Source organism: Psittacula echo (assembly GCF_963264785.1).
Source record: "Psittacula echo genome assembly, chromosome: 4".
Classification (NCBI taxonomy): Eukaryota; Metazoa; Chordata; class Aves; order Psittaciformes; family Psittacidae; genus Psittacula; species Psittacula echo.
This window is the reverse complement of record NC_137738.1, coordinates 82,126,502-82,149,039: the sequence shown is the minus strand read 5'-3', so window position 1 is coordinate 82,149,039 and position 22,538 is coordinate 82,126,502. Positions and strand designations below refer to the sequence as shown.

General features: G+C 42.8%; 1 protein-coding gene across 1 annotated transcript in view; it reads right to left on the bottom strand.

Annotated features, from left to right (window-relative positions):
• DST (dystonin) overlaps positions 1–22,538 on the bottom strand; it is a gene marked incomplete at both ends in the record, with an annotated part of 299,020 nt that overhangs the window by 250,784 nt on the left and 25,698 nt on the right. Inside the window, one exon of the mRNA XM_080615920.1 lies at positions 10,834–11,041. Within this exon, the coding sequence (XP_080472046.1) occupies positions 10,834–11,041 (208 nt within the window). The remainder of the gene's footprint in view (positions 1–10,833; positions 11,042–22,538) is intronic.

Sequence of the window (22,538 nt, the reverse complement as noted above, 5' to 3'; positions counted from 1 at the left end):
AGGGCAATCATTTCATAGGAAGTGACCATGTTGGTGTCTGTCCCATGGAGATTCTTCTTTTTCTCAGTACTTTCACTGAGAGGGATTAAATGCTACACTTGAAAAACTCTCACAGTAGGACACCAGCATATGACCTGAGACTCAAGTCCCAGTCGGGCTTTATCCCGAGCCTAGGAACTTGGGTTCACAGCAGGTACCAGAACAAGGGCATGCAGACTGAGAAATCTCATTCCACACACGTACATTTTTTTACATTTGATTATGGTAAGGAAAAGCTCAAAGGTTTCCCTATGGCTTCAATCACAGTTCAGGAAGTGAAACCCATGCTGCTTTCTAGGAACAGAGCTAGTGCTCAATGGGTGCTCTCTGCTCCAGCAGCAGGCAGGCAGAAGTCTGGAATCAAGGTCTCCTTCTCCTTTTCCACCTAGAGTAGGAAGAGCCCAGTCTGAGGAAACATACAATTCACTTCTTTGCAGACTTGGCACAGGCTGTGTGCAAGTGTGTGCCACAAGAAGCCCCTCAAAGCAAGCCAATCTTCCACCTGCACTTTGTAGATGCAGGCCCACAAGGAATCCCATCTACAGCTAAAATTTACTTGAAAATGATAGAGGAAGGAAGAACAAGGAACCAAGGACAGAGTAACAGGAGTTACAATGGATCTTCTAGAAGCTTTTTTAAAACAAAAAAAGCTTCCCTGCCCTGCCCTTGAGGTATTTCTTACTAGGAAAACAGAAGAGGACATGCAACCTTCCGTGACTAAGTATGCCCACAAGGCAAATGACAGAAGATCAGAGGTGGGTAGACTCAAAAGTGTATTGGTTGGGGAAATACAAAGAAAAAATAAAAATCCAGCAACCAGCACAACTTGTACAAAGACCCATGAACATTTCAGTCATACATTTAAATCTCCAACAGACCATTCACAGTTCTGGTCACTGAATTGACTACAAAAATCTAGGCACCAAATTCAAAATACATTTCACGCTCAGAATAAAGACGATCCTTCACTTCCAAAAATTATTGAATCAAATCCTTACATTTGGTATTAAATTGCAAATTATAGAGGAGACACACAGGCTCTCCAAGTGTAAACTTAATTCTTTAAATTCTCTTGAGTATTATGTGGTTCCGAAAGCCAAAAACTGCTTCAGTATGACTATTAAAATATGGAGGCATAAACATGTATTGTTTTTAGGGCACTAATATCATCTTTATAAATTAGATTATAACTTAGATTATGACTGTTTGACACTTGCAAACTACAGATTAGCTGCTCAGTGCTACCGTAAACCCACTATAACCAGCAAGCTGGACGGCTGGATTCAGTGTAACACAAGATCTGAAGAAAATGTATATCCATGAGAAAGCAATAATAAATGTACAATTTAAGTAGAAACACACTGCTTACATGAATCAACTTGATTTCATTTAATACAATTCGCAACAGCAACAAGCAGAAAATCAGAGTTTATGCTTATATTCTCAGAGGTAGGCTAGATCTGGCCTCATAAGGAGCGTATGGACTTGATTAACATGAGCTCTATTTTAAAAAATTGAAACACAACAATACAAAAGTATCTTGTTGAGCACAGTCAAATTGTAAGGTAATTTCATCAAGGGACCTAATCAACTTTGCCTTTCTTCCTGTAGCTCCTCTGTGTCTGTTCTTGAGATATTTTCTCATGATTTTCTGAGCCAAATGTCGCTTTAGCTTTAGTGTGAACTGGACATCAGAAAAACTTATGCAAAGAAGAAAACCAAAAGCCTTTCCAGAACTGTAACAAATGTTTCTCAGCAATTGTTTTGTTAAAAATTGAATGAAGAGGGTAGAAGCCATAAGCCTGAGAAAAACATTTCATTTACAATACAAGAAAATGTCAGTATGTTCGAGATACATCCTTTTCAAATTCTGATATCAACTTTCTAAAATCATGATGAATTTTCCCCTGGTAAGATTTCATATTTAGAAAAAATAAAAAAAACAAGTTTTATATGCAGAACTGATCCGTAATACATGGTATTATAATATGGTTTCCAGGATCAGGTTACGATCTGGACAATGTGCAGTCACTGTGAGAGAATTTCCAAAGCACAAACAGCAGTGAAATATCTAATTGCTATTGAAAGTCATCGGGGCTAGCAATCAAACTGCTCTGTGTGTTTCTGCAAATATGTATTATCAAAAATTATCTGCAAATGTGTATTTTGTAAATACTCTAAACCAGGACTATCTTAGCAACATTACCTTATTCCCAGAAATTATGTACGACTACACAGTAGTGGCTTCTCCAGACAAATGCTGGAGTCATTTCCCAAATTCTAGGATGTAATGTAAGCCCTTTATCTCTAGATTAAAAATTTATCTAAAGGCAAAGTAATTGAAGGCATTAAATATTTATAAATGTCAATAACTAAGTTCCTGACTCCTACCAAAATTAACAGAAGTTTTGTTTGAGTAAAAACCACAGCATCTTTTGAAAAAGCTCTTTTGCTAGCACTGCTCAGGATGCTTTACTACCATTATTAGTGTAAATCGTCTGTCAGAATGACCACACAGGCTTTCTAATGCTGCTTCTACCCTGCCTAAGAGACCTCGTCACATGAGGAACACCCAGACTGTAACTTGACCAGGAAGAAGAAAAGTCTGCAAGCAGGATGACAGGATACCCATTTCAGTACCCAGCAAAAGACTTTGGGGGGCTTCTCTGTTTACCTATACCCTCATTTGCCCATTGCCTGAAACATGCCTTTGGAAGATGTAGAAAGAGTCAGACTTTTATCCATGTTATGAACTAAAACATATACACATCTCTAATGCCAGCACACAAGAGCTCTACTAATTTTAGATCCAAGTGGTGCAAAGTGTCATAGCTGTCAGATAGCTGGATACCTGAATCTCATGCCAAACTAATTTAGTTTTACAGCACAGTTAGGCTACAAACCCCACTTAATTGCTGATCTGTAGTTATATACATTGGAGAACACATTATTAAGTACTGTAATTTCACATATTAACTATGAAACTGAACAATGAAAATATATTTAAGAGAAAACCAAGTTCAAAAGGGCCATGTGGCTATAATCAAGAGCAGACTTTGGCCTATGCTACTGAAAAGCCCATCAGAGGACTAATCCTCCTTGTCTTACAGAAATAGTTACACTAATTGTGTAATTGCAATGTGCAGAATTTAACCCTGGATGTATTTTTCTAGAATCTTCGTCCTTTCACAGATTTATCTGCTTTAAAATGTACAAATTCAAAAAGTTGATAGGTTAAACTCCACACCAAAATTAAGTATTCACCAAGTATAATGAAATTAAGTCCAGAAACACACTAACTTGCTTTTAATGCAGCTAAGACCAAATCAGAATACCCTAAAGGATGACTGATTTCAGCAGGACTATGCCTTAGTAAAGGCTGAGCTATTACTCAGGCCTCAGTCTTGGGAAGAGGCTTGTGTGGGTGAATTTCTGGAGCCAGCGTATTCCCACAAAAGCACCAGAGTCTGCCTACACAGATCAACTTGTAAGATCTGGCTATTAACATGCCCTTCAGGATTTGATCCACAGACTGAAGTCTCTTTGTAAGCATTGTTTCACCTGTTTGAAAGCTGGGCTGACTGAAAGCATTCAGTGCATGAATATTTGCACCCACTACAGAAAATCAAGGCTTTGTTAAATTAAACTGCTTTAATGATGGAAACATTTCAGGCATGCAGCAATAAGCTGCATTCATATTTGACATTTACAGAACTTTATTCTTTTAAGCCTGAACTGATAAATACTTGCACTTAACTTCAAGCATGTGAATAAGCCTATTTTTATTTTACAGAATGCTTAATTCCAAATACATGCTGAAGTTCCCCAGATCAGGCATGTTTTGAGCAGTGCTGAGGGGGGAAAAAAAATAAATACAATAAAAAAAAATTATAATCTGGTTTCAAGCAAAATATCACTAGAGATCAGCAAACCAAATCACAGCAAACAATTAAAAACACCTCGACTGAAAATACAAACTAAGCCAAAACAAGCCTTTTAAACACACTGATGCCTGAAGTTCATTCCTCCCACCTCCCATACTTCATAACCTTGTGGGTTTGACTATAAAAAAGGAATTATGGAATATTCCTGTGAGCTCTATTTAAAAGATGGTGCTGACTCAATGGGAATTGGGAAGTATCAGAAAAACAGTGAAACAGACCTTTGATGTCTGCCCTGATTCACATACCAAGGATACTGGAATCAATGGCCAAATTCTGCCTGCCTTAGTCATTCAAACAGGTACCTTTTGAAGCCATGGAGACAGAACTGCAGTTTATGAATACCATCAAACTCAGCTTCAGAAACTGCTGTCCAAATCTTGAGGCCTTTACGCAGACAAAACCTTGCTGAATTAGCTAACATTCACGTTCCCACTACTTTATCCCAACAAAATTAAGACCTCTTCAACTAAGCTCAAGTGAAGTGCTCACACAAGTCAAATCAGCATGATCTGGTTCATATTTAGGATGAAATGGACCCCAAGAAGAAACAACCCATCTCCAAGTAATTGGAAAGTGAGATCTTACTGTTTAAAGGAGAAGAGAACATTGAAACAGATTAAAACTGCAGGTTTTACGTTTTTACATGGCTCAAGGAGTCCATTAATTTTGTCCGACTTCATCCAGCACAAATACCATTACGTTTCCATCCTAATTGAAGGCACTTCTTGTTGGCTAAAATCCTCTGTTCCCAGGAGGCTAACCTGCTGTAGGAAATGTGCTAGAACAGGGGAAATGATAGCATCATCGTGCTGCAGACTTGCACAGTGGCAAAGAAAGGATTAGGTGACATGCAGCTGGATAATCCACACGTACTCTCCACCAGTCAGAGAAAAAAAACCCCACAACTGTCCTACATGAACAAACAAGTGATCAATTCTAAGGCTAGAAACTACCAATGCCTGAAAAGATGTTGTAAGTTCAGGCTCCTCAGTTCAGAGCATAAATAAGGAAATTGAGAAATTCACAAATTCTAGAGCCAGAAGGGTCTGCCATGCCCCTTCCTGTCTTCGCTCTATGAAGGCATCTCTGAAGAAGAGTATCCCTGGATTAAGTCTGATACCAAACACATTCAGGAGCCTTCAAATTCCTAAAATGCAGCAGCAGCTTCATTTTCAGACGTACAAAAACCTTTCTGAGCAAATGGCTCCTTCCTGAAGTCAGCTCCAAAGAGCTGGGTGACAGGCATCTATTTTTTATCTTAATTCCAAAACTGTACCCAACCAATGTCAGAACAGATTTTCTTGATACTACCCTCAATCAGTCATTAAAACAAATTACGGTAACTCTGAACCCTAACAAAATACATGAGATGACCTGCTAGCTCTTGTCCAGCTGCAGCATCTTTGTTCTCAGAATACAGAAACAGAACTGTTTGCCATGCTCCAGCTGAATGTGTAGTACTACAGGTGTTTTTAAAGCAAGAGAGAAATACCAGTAGTGAAACAGAATGTATCAAAGTTTAAATAACCCAACCTGAGTTTCACTATCCCCAATCCCAGACCTGCCCCTCCTTCTCACATAAGCACAGGCTATACTCATGCATCAATCCAAAGAAAACATTTATTGATAGCTTTCCTATCATTGGGAGCAATTTAGTCAAGTCCCTGAACTGCAAGGCTGTATTTTTTGTGGACAGTCATCTCAAACTGAATTTTCTAATATATCTGTTTCCTACAGAGCCAAAATCAACATCACTAAAGGGTCTTGCATGATCCAGCTAACCCTATGTATTTTAAACTTTTATAGCTTGCATGATTGTAAGAATGTTCTTGAATAACTGTGATTTATTCAATACTTAACTCTGAGAATTAGCTCTTTTCCAGAAACAGCCATCCTGCAGCTATTAGCAGACATGCCCATTGCCATAATGATGCCAAACGGAGGCAGCTTTATTACGTAATTGTTCAAAATCTTGCAGGAAAAGAAGGTTGTTGCAATTGATATTTAAATAAAGGTTTATTACCTGAACTGAAAATACAAACAGGTTTTATCTGAAATGAGCTATACAATTTCAGAGGGCTCATATATGCAACTCTTGAATCTTGGTGCATTACTTCAGATTTATACCTGAGTAAACGTTATGTAGCTAATGCTTAAAATTGTGAGCTGCAAATATATAATACTCAAATAACATCTGTATGGAACAATGCATACCTATGCCATCTGACAGAGGAGGAATTTAATATTTGAAAAATTAAATGTATATTAAATACCACTGGACATTTTCTTACTTATCAAGAACACTGCCGCTAACAACAACTTTATTCATTTTTGTTCCCAGGCAATGGTGAGATAAGTAACAAAGTAGCAAGACTAATGTTTGTAGTTCTTTTTAACCTCCTGGAGAAATCAAGTAGAATTTTTGAACTGTTACCCTTATTAACAAATACTTGCACAATTTCTCATCTTCCTATTCAGTCACAAACATGTGAAACACATCAAACATTTCAGATAAAATACAGTAGACATTTTACCACCACTATCACAATAAAGGCTTTGCCTTTGAATTATTCGAGGTGCTACGAACAAAGAACCATTTTTTTCCCCTGTGAATAAGTAGCTTGATTCAACATGATTTCTCAATCATCCGAGATAACGTGACTTTTTCTTCCTCCACCAAACTGCTTTAGAAGTACTGCCAACAAATTACTATATGAATCAAGAAAAAACACCATGACAGCCAACAACTGAGCTGACCAGGAATCAGAAAACACCACTCTCTTCCCATAGCAAACAGCTCTTTTGTGCCATCTCAGATTTAGCAAACAGTTGCCTAATTATTTACTGTCACAGCCACAGCCACAGTCAGCAGACAGAATTTGGAGACATACAAATACCCTGGTTTCAGCTGTTAAAGCAACAAGGTACTTGGAATTGCATGGTCTTCAAGATCCACAGCCTACTCTGGCTGCAGAAACGGGAGAGAAATACATTTTCATTTTTCTACATTTTAAAAGGGCTGATTTTTTTCTCTTCCTAAATCAATCTGCCAAAATGTCTTACTGGTGCGGTATCATACGATCCCCAGCCTTTCAAGACAGGCAGTGAATTCTCTACAGCTGACTCTGCTAGTTACAGTACTTAACAGCTGGGGTATAGATAATTTGGCACCCTGATAATGCCCTAAATGAATACAAGAGCATTCTACGAACTGTAAAAAAAAAAAAAGGGGGGGGGATACTGAATTAAAATTATGGATTGGAGCTTATCTTAAAAATGTATAAAATCAACGTGGTTTGCATTTGATTTAAAGCAATGTTTACAAAACAGGCAAATCCAGAGAAATGGCACTCCCTCTTCAAAGCCTATATTGTAGCAATTCTTTTCTGATTAGATCAGCTCCCATAGCAAGTCATCAGAAAAACAATTGCTTTAGTGAAGTCATACTACTGGGACTCGGATGGGAAATCATGACCGTCTTGGAAACACATTTTTAAAAATGTGTTTTCCAGGTTTCCAATATATCTTAATTAAAACAACTCCGAATCTTTACCTTTGCTCCCAATGTCTGAATATGGTATACACTGAGCAGCAAAACAAAGCATACTAAATATGACAGTAAGACCTATGACAACAGAAACTGGATCCTTCCAAATCATTTCAGGATTTGGCTGTCACTGAAAATAGCATGTGAATGGACCAATGTTACCCCCACAATATCATATACATTTCCAGAATGTGCTTTATTTCTAATAGAGATGTGAATTGGGTTTAGGAGCTTATTTTAATTAAAACTGCTTTGCCCCCCAATATTTAACCCAAATCTTTCAGTCCTTCCCCTAATAAAACTCTCACTGAAATAGGGGAAACTAGGCCTAATCTCTTTCCCAGGTTTTTACGCAAGTAGACAAACTGGTATGAGAGTGAACCTCATTAAACCCAACTCCAGCAGCAAATCAAAGGTAATCTAAAGCAGAATAGCAGTGCTCCAGATTAGAACCAGAAGAAAAAAAAACAAATTTTCTCAGTGTTTTCTTTATTTACAAAGCAAACAGTCTACTTGCTTTAAAATTCTGCAAAAATCAGTTCAGCTACATATAAATTGATGACTTAACAGGAGAGAATGGAATAAAGATGTGTGTCTGAAACGGATCTATTACAAACCGTAATTATTTCTCAACTGAAATGAACTAATGCATTTCAGTCCAAAAATAGTGCACATGCTCCATAGCTGCATTGACACAATGGGCAGCAGACACAAAGGAGTCATTAGTCAACACTATTAATGACACATGAAATCGCAAGTGACATAGGTATAAAGAAGACTCGGACCTAACAAGTTCTCATGTCAAAATAACCATCTGTAGAGGTTTAATTTTCAAAATAGTACCACTAACAACCTGGATTAAATACAATCAGCTATTGGTACTTCCAAATCAAGCTGTCTTCAACTATGCCACTCCCATTCCCATCAGGGGAAACCATGTAACCAAAATCTTTAGAACTGACTGGAAACAAACAGCTGAAAAATTCCAGATATAAAAATCTAACCTCTTTCCCAAACATTACAAAAGGACTCGGCACTGCAAATGTCAGCATATGCTGTGACATGTTGTAAAAACTATTTCTGGGATGAAGACTCCATCTGAATAGTTAACTCCATCCCTTTCACACTTGAATTAAAATCAGACCCACAACACTTCTGATGAGCATTTTCAGATTTAATATTAGCAAATGTACTGAGAACAGTAACGAATCACATCTCCTGAACCATCTCTTGGTACATTTCTAGCCATGTCATTTACATTTCCAGCAAGATAAATTTAGCTGTACGCATCTCTGCTGTGACAAACGCCTTTTTCCTCATTTTCTGATGAAAAAGCTCAGGTGCCACACGAACTATGCTCATGCTCTACGCGCCCACAAAGAAAAACCAAAATAAAAGGGTCAAAATAAGCGGAGGTTTTAAACGCAAATGCACACCGAGACATATCACCGTGTCCGCATTTCACTGGAGAAAAAAAGACTTCTAAGCACAGGGCTGCGCGTCTCACCCTCCGGAGCCGCAGGGACGGTGTTTTCGTTTATGGCAGAAGCCACCGCCCGCTGCCGTCCGTTCCCCCCCGCCGGAACCTGGGGCCATCCCTGTCCCCTCATGGCGGGGACACCGCACCTGCCCCCGCCGCGCCGCAGCCTGCGGGGCGACCGGCAGCCTGGCCGGGTGCGGCGGCCCCGCTGTGAGGGGGGCTGCCCTACCTTTGTATCTCTCCAAGACATCTTCGTAGGCTTGCAGGTACTCCTGCTCCTCGGCGTAGAAATACGCGCCGGGTGAGAGATAGCCAGCCATGGCCGTGGGCTCACCCTACCCGCTTGCCCAGCGCGGCTCCGGGCAACCCGGAGCCTGGGGGACGGCACAAGAGAACACTCAGGCTAACCGGAGGCGGGCGGAGGGAGGGCGCTGTCAGCCTGGCCGAGGAAACGCCTCCGCCAAATGCTCGGGTTTCGGTAGCCGCCCCTCGGAGCGCGCAGGGGGGCGGCCCCAGCCCGGCAGCGGCCGCCGCCTCCCCGCCGCAGCGGACCGGCCTTGGCTCCATCGCCGATGCACCGCCTGCGGGGCGGCCGAGCTCTGCCTCCGCGGCACCGCCCAGCCCCGTGTTTCTGCCCCGGCCTCCCCCGGGATGAGAAGGGTGGCGGCCGCCGGGGCGGGGATGCGACTGCCGGGGCGGGGACGCGACTACCGCGGCACAGACGGGGCCGGCGGGGGACACCGGAGTCCTGCGGCACGGAGGGATCGTGGGCAGGGAGCCTGTGGGCAGCCCCAGCACTGCCCAGTGCGGGAGCGGCCGCTATCCTGGCGGCGGGGCGGGGGCGCGACCGGGGCGTCCCGGGTGCGGGTCCCGACCCTGCCGCAGGTGCCACCGCCGAGCACCAGCCTCCGGCTGCATCCCCCATCGCGCCTGCGCCCCACCGCCGCCTCCCGGCCCTGACCCTGCCGCCGGGCCTGGCCCGAGCTGTCCCTTCTGCCCTGGCCCCGGTCCCCCACCCCGCACTCTGCCTCCGGGGGGCAGCGGCGAGCTCCGCGGTGGCTGGGCTGGGCTGAGCCGGCTCCGCATCCTCTCTCCTGTGACTGCGTTCTGCGGATGGCGAGAACTCGGCTGCGCAGAGCGCCTTCGGCCACCGCGTCCCCACTGCCCCCAGTAGCGCCCTAACGATGCGCTACGCTGGGAATCAGAGTCCCGTGAGGGTACCCACGGAGGCACACACAAAAGAGGGGAAAAGGGAGGAGCAGCGGTGCCCGGGAGCACGGAGGACCGCCGCGTCTTCCTGAGATTCACTAACAGGCGGTTTCAAGCTCTCGCCGGGGAGAAGCAGACCTCCGCCCTATTTTCGACATCATTTGTCGCCGCGCCGCCGTCCCGGCACGCCGGGCGGCTCCGTCCCGGTCCTCGTGCTCCCCTCCCCACCCGAGCGCAGCCACGGCTCCGCACGGACAAAGACCAGCGCCTGGCCCCTGGGGGCGGCAGCGACCGCTTTCCGCACTGCTGGCGGTCCGGCCAGGAGCCAGGGGGCCACCCGGGGCCGAGGAGAGCTCCCTCGGTTCTCCCAGCAGAAGTGCCGGCAGCGGACGAGATGGCCAAGGCCGCGGCTGCATCCCCACGCCGCCGATGCGTTTTCGCCCGAAAGTTGGACGAGCGCACCTGCACTCTCACACACGCACCAGTTCCCCCCACCGGAAAACGCGGCCCAGGGAAGAGCTTAGTCACCGCTCGGAGGGGCCGCGGTCCCCCGGGCTAGGGACTGGGGGTCCCTCTGCTTTCCCGCCACCCCACCAGCCCCGGCCGCGCCTTACCGGCGATGCGCAGCACGGCCCGCTCGGCGGGGTCCAGCACGGAGCCGCCTTGGATCTTCCGCTTGGACCGCTCATGTTTGGGCAGGTTCCAGGGCAGCGTGTCTCCTGGCGCCGGCGACACCGTCCCCGACCTCTGGCTGTAGTCCTCCTCGTCGGAGAAATCGGCGGAAGACGACATGGAGCATCGGTAGGACGCGTTGCCGGAGCTCTGCATGGGGAGACAGACAGACAGACGTGGTGCGTGGGGAGCGGCTCGGGACAACGGGCCTCCGGGTAGCACCGACGAGTACCCGCCCAGCGTGGCGTGGAAGAGCATCTCACGGGAAAAGGAGAGTAGGGGAAAGGGACGCCGCTCACCATCGCCGTTAATTTGTAGGGGGCAGAAGAGGTGCGTGTGCGGAGCGCTGAGGCGATCCTCCAAAGAACAGCCGGTCTTTAGTGGGAATGCATTTGGAGGGATGTGCGGGCACAGCCGTGGCCTGCGGCCGGGCCACCAGCTCGCGAATGAGCCTTCCAGTGCGCCCCAACAATAAACCCAGTAGCGGCAGCAGCAACCCAGGAAAAAAAACAACCTTCCGGGCTGCAAACCCATAGTGTTTGGCTCCCCCGCCAGGACACGGGGAAGATCGGCCGTCACCGAGCTGCTGCTGAAAGGGTTCGTGTAAACCCGGCTCTGGGAAAGACCCAGGCCCGCGGGACCCTTTGCCGGGCGCCGGGAGCTGTGCTACCGCCCGAGCAGCCCCGACGGACCCCCCCTCCCGCACTCCCGGGCACAGCCAGGGAGGGAGGGATATGATTGCTCAGTGCAGCCCCTTTGGGTATCGGAGCACACCGGACGGCTGTCGGTCACGCTTTGCCAAGGCAGCTTTGGCAAACAAACGCCCGATCCTTCTTACAGACTGTATCCATCTCCAGGCTTCCCAGTAATTCCCCTCTCCCTCCGCCCAAAAAGAAGCGCTTCCAAAAACGTAAACAAGCACTGATGCAGTGCAGGGATTAGGCTACAGCCATTTCTAGCTTCCCTGTTTAGAGTGAAGTGGGAAACGGAGACGTCAGAACAGTAACACTTTAACACTATGTTGAGGATTTAGGATAAGGTGTTATACACGGGCTGACAGAGCGCGATGGGGGCAAGGTGCCGTTTCTCTGCATTTTCTAGAGCGAGTCCAGAAGGGGGCCATGAAGATGGTCAGAGGGCTGGAGCGTCTCTGGAGACAGGCTGAGAGACTTGAGGTTGTTCAGCCTGGAAAAGAGAAGGCTCAGGGGAGACCTTACAGCAGCTTCCAGTGCCTAAAAGGGCCTACAAGAAAGCTTTTTACAAGGGACTTTTCACAAGGGCTTGTAGTGACAGGACAAAGGGGAATGGATTTAAACTGAAAGAGGGGAGATTTAGATTAGCTATAAGGAAGAAATCTTTTACACTGTGGGTGGTGAGACAGGTTGCCCAGAGAAGTTGTGGATACCCGACCCCTGGAAATGTTCAAGGCCAGGTTGGATGGGGCTTTGGGCAGCCTGGTCTAGTGGTAGATTGGAACTAGATGATATTTAAAGCCCTTTCCAACCCAAATCATTCTATGATTCTGGATTTCTGAGTAGAGGGACTTGTGGTTTCTCCAGGGAACCTGGCTAGGAAACGATGGGTTTGATTTGTGACTTCACGTGGGAGCTATCGTGACAGTCTTTTAAATGTGTAACCTGGTGCTGGTCTAGGTATGATGTTAATTTTTAGGATATCCTAGTCTCAACCTAGAGAGGTGTAGTATGCTTTGTTAGGCAGAGACAGCCTTCATTCAGTCCATCTAGATTCTAGATTTTTTTATGCTAAAACAGCTATTATCTTAGGCTTTTCTTATAGCCCTTTTGTTTGTTTGGTTTTGAGGGGTTTAAAATGTACCTTTACTTTAGAGAAGAAATTTGTACTGTGACTGAGATCTGATAAAACTTAAAATTTATTGTTACTGTCTGAACCTTTTTACTGTCTGATGAGGTGGACAAGTGAATCATTATCATTACATTGGGGGTATTTTACCCATTTAAAACCTCAAAATCTGCATACCTTAGTGTAACAACATGATGCACTCTTTGCTATGCGTAAAGCTGCCAATAACATATAGTTAAATAACCCACTAAATTAGAGGGGATCTCTTATTAGTGATTGTTGCTCCTGACCTCCTTCACTTCTATCCCAATCCTCTTTTCTCCTTCTACAGTACTTCATGCTGAAGTTCGAAAGGGGAGAGGGGGAGGGAATGAATACATCAAACCAATTAACTGAATTCTCATTTGCTGAATTGTGATGTGGAGAGAGCAAGAGCTAAGTGCAGAAAAACAGAAACATGAGATGTCTGATCCCAGCCCTGATTGCGTTCATAATTAGTTCTAGTGCCGGGAATATTTTGCTGCCAGTTTATATAATAAAATAAAACTATCTGTAAGCTCTCAAAAAGCAGCATGGTCGCATACAGGTGTCTTCCCAATGGGAGCTGGAAGTGCACAGCTTGCTGAAGGGCACAGAGGGCACTTTGCTGTACCAGGTAGGGCTAACAAGTCCCCTGATGTATTTAGTAAGGGATTAAGTTTCTTGTGGCCTATCCTTAGCTCCAGATATTTCCATGAAAGAGAAAGTGTTCCCTTTAATCCCAGCCCTGAACATCCTCTTTTAGGCCTGTATCTTCTAGTGCCTGCTCAGCAACCCTCAATATCTTCAGATCATACCCATGGAGACAGATTTTACCTTCCAATTTCTTCACCATCTTCATTTCTAGTCTATAATACGAAAATCAGAAAGAGCCCAGACATGATGTTGTGAGGATGCTATGGCATTAAGTTAGTATTTATGTAGCAGCTTGGAATATGGATGCACAAAACACAAGAGCAGTTATTATTGAGGCTTTGAAGAAAGACCTCTCAGCTCTCAGGTTTAGCTTTGCAAGTACACTACATTTTTTAACGAGCAGGATTTCCTTTTCTCAAAAGAGGCCATGATAGCCCATTCTTATTTTTTTTACAGTAACAACTTCTATAGTTCCTCCTACCCTTAGAAACTGAAAGCATTGTTGAATGATGGTTCCATCTGAACGTATCCTCCATACTCTCGACTGAGATGTCAATTTTAGGGAAAAGGAGACTGTCCTGTTTAGCTGTGCTACAGTACTGAAGATAAGCTATGTGAGGAGACCCCACCATCATATTTTTTGAGAAATTAGACTGAACAGGCAATAGTAGAGGAACCTTTGGCATCTGTGTTTATTACAACTCGCCATCTTCTTTTAAGTTGATCTTCTGCCTTACTTAACGCATGCAATTATAAATGAATGAACAAACCCCACTTGAGCTCACTAACTCTTCAGGAATCACATTATCTCATTTTCAGAACAGGGTAGTAAGTTCAGAAAGGAATTTTTCATAACAGCAAAATCCAGCAAACTCTCATCTAAGAAATGTCAACTTTTAACTTAATTGCAGTCTACTTTTTTATTCAGCATGGAGATTCTTCTGAATAATGTGTACACACAGCTATAAGAAAGTAAGTATTTTTAAGAATCTCAACTTTGCTATTCCAGAGACATTTACAACATACTGAACAACCACTTCTCTTGAGTAAATTAATAGCTTTGAAAACAAGTCTGTAATTGTTCTCCTTTTGGGCAGCCACTATTCACAACATGCTTACCACTCATCCCACTAGATGGTTTGTGTCTAACTGTAAGTCCCAAAAAAGCATTCCATGATTACAGCAGCACATTAATGGGTTCGAAAAATACAAAATAATGCAGAACATTTGTACTATCCTAAATAGGGTTTCTGTCCAATTAGGGCAGCATGTGAAAAAAAGAAATTGTTATATTCTGTTAAAATCGGAACATGTAAGTAACTTCTGTTCTTGTTCTATAAAGCACACTGCTGTATGCAAGTCAAAAATATAACTGTTAATAATACCAACACATTTTTGGGTTACATGAGTGAAGTGCCTTTTATATCCACAAAAATATTGACCAGATACATCCTTACTTAGCCTGCTCTGGGACTCGGAAAGGGTGAGGGCTTGACCCTTTTTAGCTTGAAGGCCCATAAGGTCACAGCTGAGATGCTGTAGCTGGTTATTCTATGCCTCTGATTATGCATTCCTTCTGCTCATTAGCCTAAAGACTTATGTGTAACCCTATTGTTGGTCAGCGGGAAGTGTTGCATTTGCATAGCAGTTATGCATATAGCAGCTTGGGCACTGAAGCCTGTTGGTCATACATAAGCAAATCTAAGCAGAGTTTACTCTGCATTCAAATTACAGGATTAAATTTAATGCATCGTTTCACTGGCACTACCACAGGGGGGTGCAAACTGCACACGAAGTCCTCACTGCTGTGTCCCGGGAGGCAAAGTGCTCAGAAGCATTTAGGAGAGCAAAACTAATTTCTGCTACTGTCTACAGTTTTCTTTGTAATCAGGTGACTTGCAGGAGCCACCTGAGAGTTGGACTTGCTACTATGCTGTAAAAGTGAGCTGGTTTCCAGTAATGGGGATGATTTCAAAGAAGTATGTACTATACTTCTTGTAAGAGATGAATTTGGACAAGTACCAAGGCACAATTTCCTTTGAGGAGGGCAAGAAGGACTGTTTGTCATTGGTGCAGCACCACAGAAGATCAGGTGGAAACTAGGTGGAAGATGGTGTAGCTGGAAAAAGATGTAAGGTAACGCACACCACCATGTATCAGATAAGCCACTGCTGTGTAGGATCTGATACCCTCAAGAACAGCAGTGGGTTTTGCACTGTCATTCCTTGAGGCAGAAGCATTAGCAGAGGTCAGGTTTTAAACCTGGTCAAGCAGTCCAGCTGGCAAAAGCTGCTGAGAGGCTGATACTGAATTATCATATTGCAAAACTTCCCCAACTCTATGACACATCAGAGATTATGCTGGACATATCTAATGATATATATAATGAAGTATCTTGCACTTCTACATCTTATCTTTGAGAAGATTTTCCACTGCAGTGAGTCCTTTCACACTGTTTTTTTTTTGAAGCTGTTGAGATGTGCAAGTCAACATTGTCTGAAACTTAATCTTCAGTTTAGTTATGAGTTATTTATATTTCACTTGAAACAAACTATCTCAGAATTCCTGAAATACATTTTCTTTTCATTACGTTTGTTGTAGGCAATGGATAAATACGAACAGAAATGAAGTGTCTGAATTATGGGCTGAGTGTGTTTCAACAATATTCCTCCTAATTTAGAATATTTTAGAATACCAGTTGAATGTAACAGGCTATTTTTGTCCTTTAACATCCCAGATTGACTGGTATTAAAGTGGATCAGCTTTTAAAGTATAATAACTTAATAAATTTCAGATAAAATCTAGGGCAACTGAATGTTCCCATTAGTAAATCTTTACCACTTTAACCTGATTAGATGATAATGCAATGCAGAATACAAAACATCCAACATATGTAATCAGGCTATGCAAGTCTCTTAGGACTGCGTGTTGTCAGAAATGGTCAAAATCTGAAACAGACACACAAATGAAAGTATAAACAAGGGCAATGTAAAACCAACAAGTTTAAAAAATAAAAAATAAAAGAATACCACAAAAAATCCACCCATGAAGATACAGCCATATTAAATAAATATTTTTTATGCTTCTGTGCCAACCATTTGTAAAGCAACAAGCAGAAAGCTGGAAGGCAAATACACAAAATCCAGAACTCCTGAGCAACCAGGGTCTGAGCCTATTTTAAACTACCTTTGTGAACTGGTAGGCTTTTCAAACATCTAGACAAATTATTGCTCTGTAGAGAGATTTTCCATTCTTTCTTTTAAAAGTTATGAGAAGATGGAAATAAGCATTCAGTGTTTATTCTGTCACATGCATTTTGAGCCTGTGATTGTATTCATACAAGGAAATGCTGATCCTTTCATAGGCTTTCAAAAGGAGATGGGATCTTTTCTGGATGCTAGGTAGGTCAATCTCTATCATTCCTCCACTTCTAAAATAACCAACTTTCATGAAAGAAATAGGCTATTTGAAGACATGAAATTAAAATGGATAGAAGGTAGATCCACATATGTACTTGCTCATTGCAATACAGTTTTATAACATCAAAACTGTGTTTACTGGATAACTGTCCTGGGTTCAGCAGCAGCAGTCACTTTTTCTCCTTCTTAGTAGCTGGTGCAGCGCTGTGGTTTGACTTTCAGCCTGGGAATAATACTGATAAAACCGATGTTTTCAGTTGTGGGTCAGAATGTTTACCCTGACCAAGGACTTCGTGAGTCTCATGCTCTGCCAGGGAGGAGGGGAAGCCGGGAGGAAGCAGGGACAGGACACCTGACCCAAACTAGCTAAAGAGGTATTCCATACCACAGCACGTCATGCCTGGGGATATAACTGGGAGTTAACCGGAAGGGCACACTATCTGCTCGGTCGGGCTCATTTTCGGCGGGTGGTATCATATTCTCTTCCCTTGTTATTTCTCTTATCATTATTATTATTGGTGGCAGCAGTAGTGATTTGTGTTATACCTTAGTTACTGGACTGTTTTTATCTCAACCCGTGGGAGTTACATTCTTTCGATTCTCCTCCCCATCCCTCCGGGGCGGGGGAGGGGAGTAGAAACTGCGTGGCTGACTTGCCGACTGGCTTAAACTACAACAATAACTATCTACTTGCAACTCTAAAACTGACATGATGTAAAACTGAGGTTTTGGTAAGAACCAAGTAGTCAAAAAAAACCCTGGTCATCCAGGATGATGCAGCATTTCATTCTTCAGAGACAGAGGATACCCCTCAAACCTTCTCCTGAAGTTGGTCCTCAGTCATCCTTTCATAACAGTTGAAAGCACTAGTTTTTCTTGAATCCTAAAAGAAGTGAGGCAGCTGTTTACCTTGTCATTATTGTCTTAAGAAGCTTGAAACCTACGCACAAACCCTCATCTCCCATCAGCCAGCCTAGAGACTATTCTGCCAACAACCTCCTAATTGTGGAAGTGGTACAGGTTTAGAAGAAAAAGAGTTCAAGATTTCTTGGTATGGAATAAGGAAGAGGGAGCACAGTGCTCTGCATCAGAGCACGCAAGGCTCTCTCTGGGGAGAACCATGTGCTTCATTCTGATCCCTGCTCAGATGACTGCTTATAAATTCTGCTTTAAGTAGTAATTGGGTAAAATATTGAAGCACTCCCTGGATGAGACATGTGCAATGGAGGCAACAGAAACCACCATGTAGCTCATGTATCAATTTTGCAGAGATACATCAAGTTTCAAGTACTTATTGGCCTGAAGTGATACCATCTTCTAGTAGCTAAAAAAAATAATAAATTAGTGAATATTATGCTACAACAAGTAGAGTTTCTGTTTAATTTTGTTCATTTATGGGTGATCTTTTTCAAGAGCAGAAAGTTGAGAGATGCTCCACATTTGTAACTCCCTCTGAGATGAGCTGATGCATCAGATACTGTTGAGATTATCTGCACAGATCTCAGCAGCTTCCACCAAGGAAGATAGCAATTGTAATAGCAAAATAAGGCATCAAAAGTATGTTGCTCTGCAAGGAAAAGTTGCTGGTTGTTTTTTGTTTTTCAAATGAATACACTGAAAATCAAGGCATACTTCATTCAGTGTAACCAAGACCTGTATATAAGTGGGGCCAAGTAACATTCAGCTTAAACAAGCTGTGTTGTGCCGAAGCCATCGGTGCTCTTGAAAAGCTGCTCTGAGTATCTGGGAAGAAGTTACAGCATGAGTAATAGGCATTTGAGTTCAATGCTAAAACCATCAGCAACATATAAGTGTTACTTCCATTATAATTATCTTTATCTCGTTTCAAAATTAATGCTTCATAAATATTAATACCTAAAATGTCAGGATTTCATGATCTCAAAATTGTGAATGATTTCTGTAAAAGAAATGCATCTACTTTAGATAACTGCTGTATATAACTGTTGAACAAAAAAACAAAAAAACCAAACTCCTTCCCATTACCTAAAAATAGGTTTTGTATTACTTTTTAGTTGCAGCTATCTTGCATCCATTCAGATCTCCCCAGTCTGCCAGACACAAAGGAGAATAATGTGACAGAACAACGAAGATTTGAGGAAGGCACAGAGGTATCTGCTTACTATGCCTTCAAGGCCAACCATGTAACAGGGGAGGAGTCTGGAATAAGAAATCATATATCTTCAAATACTTCCCTCAACCTTCTAAACCTCTCATTGTAGATTGCATTATGTTATGTATGTTTTAATAGCAAACCAAATTATTCCTGCCATAAAATGTATATCAGAGTATGAAAATACTCTGACAGCAAGGAACAAACTGAAGCTCTAAGTAGCTTTTGAATCTCAGATAGGCACAGATTGTTTTCAAGAAAAAAAAAATAAAAGGAGGACTAAGAACATTTTTTTAATGACATAATGAAAATCTAAACCAGTAGTATTGATATTCTGCTTTTAGTAACAACTGACTGATAAGTTTCCCTCCTTATAAAATGAAACATTAATTTGTTCTTTTCAAACTGTTTCAATCCCATGTTTTAAAACAAAGTTTCAAGACTTGATCCAGCAATCAATCAGCATTTTACTATTTGAAAGCACAGTTCTTATAATTACACAACACTAGTAATACTGTTAATAATTATCAGACTCTTTTCTCTTACAAAATCCATTTTAAGTTGCCTTTTATCATGTTTTGTTGAAAATATTCCCTGCCCAAGGTTGAATTTTCTTGAAAAATGTTAGTCAAAGGCTGACTGAGAAGCCTGAGAGCAAGATGATGAAAACATCCAGTAGTTATTTGTCAACACTAAAAAAATACCCCAGTGATCTCTTTTGAGAAGACTCTGGCTGTTGGGATGGATACTTCAAATATGAATGTCCTTTAAGCTAGACATAGGCTTTTTGCCATCTGCGTTAAAAATCTGTCTACATTTGTCAGAGTGATAAGTCTTTGAGATATAAATATGGCATCAGGAAATACAAAGTAAAGCTTTTAAAATCTGGGTTTCGTCTCACTGCTCTGCCAAGAAAGCTGCTCCAGAACCTACTACTCTCTTGACTACAAGTATTCTTCCCCTAGTTGTCACCCGAAACTTATTCCTGGTCTTTTGTTTTCTTGCAACCACCATTATTCATTTTCTTGAATAACTTTTTTGCTTCCCTGATGTGTTCATAGCCTGCACAGTACCTCCTCTCAGCCTTTTTGGTTTTGCAGAGCGAATCAACTTCTTTTAATCTCTCCTCATCTGCTAGCAATCCTTCTTTGCAAAGGTAAATAGTTTGATCTAACTATTCCTAGGGCCCAGGTGACTAACAACATGATTTTACCAGATTATCATTTTTTTTAAACAAGTTTGAATTTATCAATTAAAATGTCTTCACTGTCAATCTCTGCAGATTGGCACCCACTACAGAAAGCCTCTCAAGACTCTCCAGGGTCTTACAGCTGCTACACCAATACTCCGCTATCACAGACTGACCAAATGAATTCCATCCTCGCAGCTCTTACCTTTGCTCTCTGGACACCTACCATCCCCACCGAGGAGCTGAGCAGGATCCTTCCAGCTTGGAGATATGGAGGCAAAACTAATCTTTCTGTCTGCTGGTTACCTGCTGTGGTTGCAGGCTAATAGCAGTGCAGACAAGAAGCATGGAGAGCAGGGGCGGGCAGGCACCAGACCTGACAAGCAGGAGACTTTCTTTTATGCTCTCCGTGACTCGCTCAGCCCTGCTTAGGCAGCAAGAGGAAGAAGCCTGAATGTAGAAAGGACAAACACCGGAACCGGTGCACTGGAGGAAAGGGCTGCAGAAATACACCAGGACCGACAGCCTGAGGGACAAACACACAGTCCAGCAGAGTATGGGATCTGCAGCTGAAAGGCGTTCAAGGAGCAGTAGACTGTGGACAAAGACTAGAGGAGAAACAGACTGCAAAGTAACCGCTGGGGCTAGCAACCATCAGTGCTGGGAGAGCTAAAGATATGACATGCTGGCATGAAACTGGTATTGCCTCAGCAAAAAGTTTTGAATGAAGTACTCTGATGAATGAGGAGAGTAGGAACTGTGTGAGGAAAACGTCTCTGAGAAGAGAGACATGAGCCAAGGAAGGTACTTAAGGAGTATGCAACTAGAGACCACAAGGAGACACAGAATTCGAAGAGACTGGTTGAACAAGTGCCTCAGAGCAACAAGATGACTGATCAGGTGAAGCTGGGATGGGTCATACAAGGCTGCGGCATGGAGGATATAAGGACTGACAAAGCGAGAGGAGAAGGGCTAAGGCCATCAGAGGAGTGAGGAATGGGAAGAATAATGGAGCCAGCAGTGGCAGAGGCAGGTCAGGAGCAGGCTGGAGGAGACAGCACAGACAGAGCCACGCTTCAGATGAATGAGCACACAAAAGCACATCCCCCTCAGGAGCTTGGTAGGAAACGGAAATTTCACTCCAACTCCGGCCATTTGCAAATAGCTGAGAGTTCCTCTAGAAAAGAATACCTCTTCCCCTGTGGTACTGATTCATATGGAGGAATATAGATAGCGTCAGTCTTTCACTGAAATGTAATAGCAGAATTTTCTGTCTTGTAGTTCTAGTGTCAAAACCTGCTGATGAGCCACACAATGGAGCTTTGTTTTAAAGTTTACTTTTTTTTTAACAACACTAGGAAATTAAACACAAAGTTCTTGTTAAAATACTTTCCTTAAGGTTGCAAAGCCAAGCACTAAAACATTACCAAATCCAAGATTCAAGGTTCACTGTGCAACCTTAGTTCAGCCTGTTTGTTTGTACACCATGATGCAGCCGTAATGATAATATTGCATACTATTACATCCCCAGTGTTTTGCTCTCATTTAGTGCAAATGCTAAGTGATATTCACTCCATAAACAGTTGTTCAGCATTTTGTTTTGTCATCCTTTGTCATCACCTTGTGTTCAATGGGCAGCCCCAGAACTTAACTTACTTCATGCTATTTAAATGCTGGTCTGAAGAAGAAATTACTATTTCACAGGCTGGTTTGTGGTGCTGTAGTATCTGACTGCTTCACAAATACTAATGATCTTTCTCATTACACAGGGAGAGAACTGAAACCAGAAAGTCAATTTTGTAACCTAGGTCAAATTGAGATGTTAGGGATCCAATTTTATGAGTTATTGGAATTGCATATCAGTACTACTCAGACCACAGCACACATGGAGCTCAGTGGTGAGTAGCAGCTTGAGAGCTTTTATAAACCCAACTACATGCTTTGAGTCAGGAACTTAGAAACAGGAATACAAAAATGTTTTAAGCCAGTTGTTCAGCACATTCACAGTGGCCTTGTGCCCGTCCTTCAATCTGCAAAAGCACTCACTGCTTTTTAAAGAAATAAGAGATCCTCTCTCTTCCTGCAATCTCCTGTTTTATTCATTTACACGCTTTACAACTCCTGCAGCAGAACTCCTACACATAAGAGTCATCCTAAGAGCACTTCCATCCTACGATGAATACAGAATACATCCTGTGAAAAACCCGCACGCCACCATACAGTTAAATTCTGCATGACAGTGCATTTGCATAATTGAATTAAAGCCGCACGTGTAACCTCAATTCCAGAGCTTCCTTATGTTTGAATACTTGCCTTTGCCAAACTATTCTTTTAACATAATACCCATGTATAGCATTATCTATAAATACAAATGGATAAGGGAGTCCCTTGCTATATAAAGATGTACTGTTT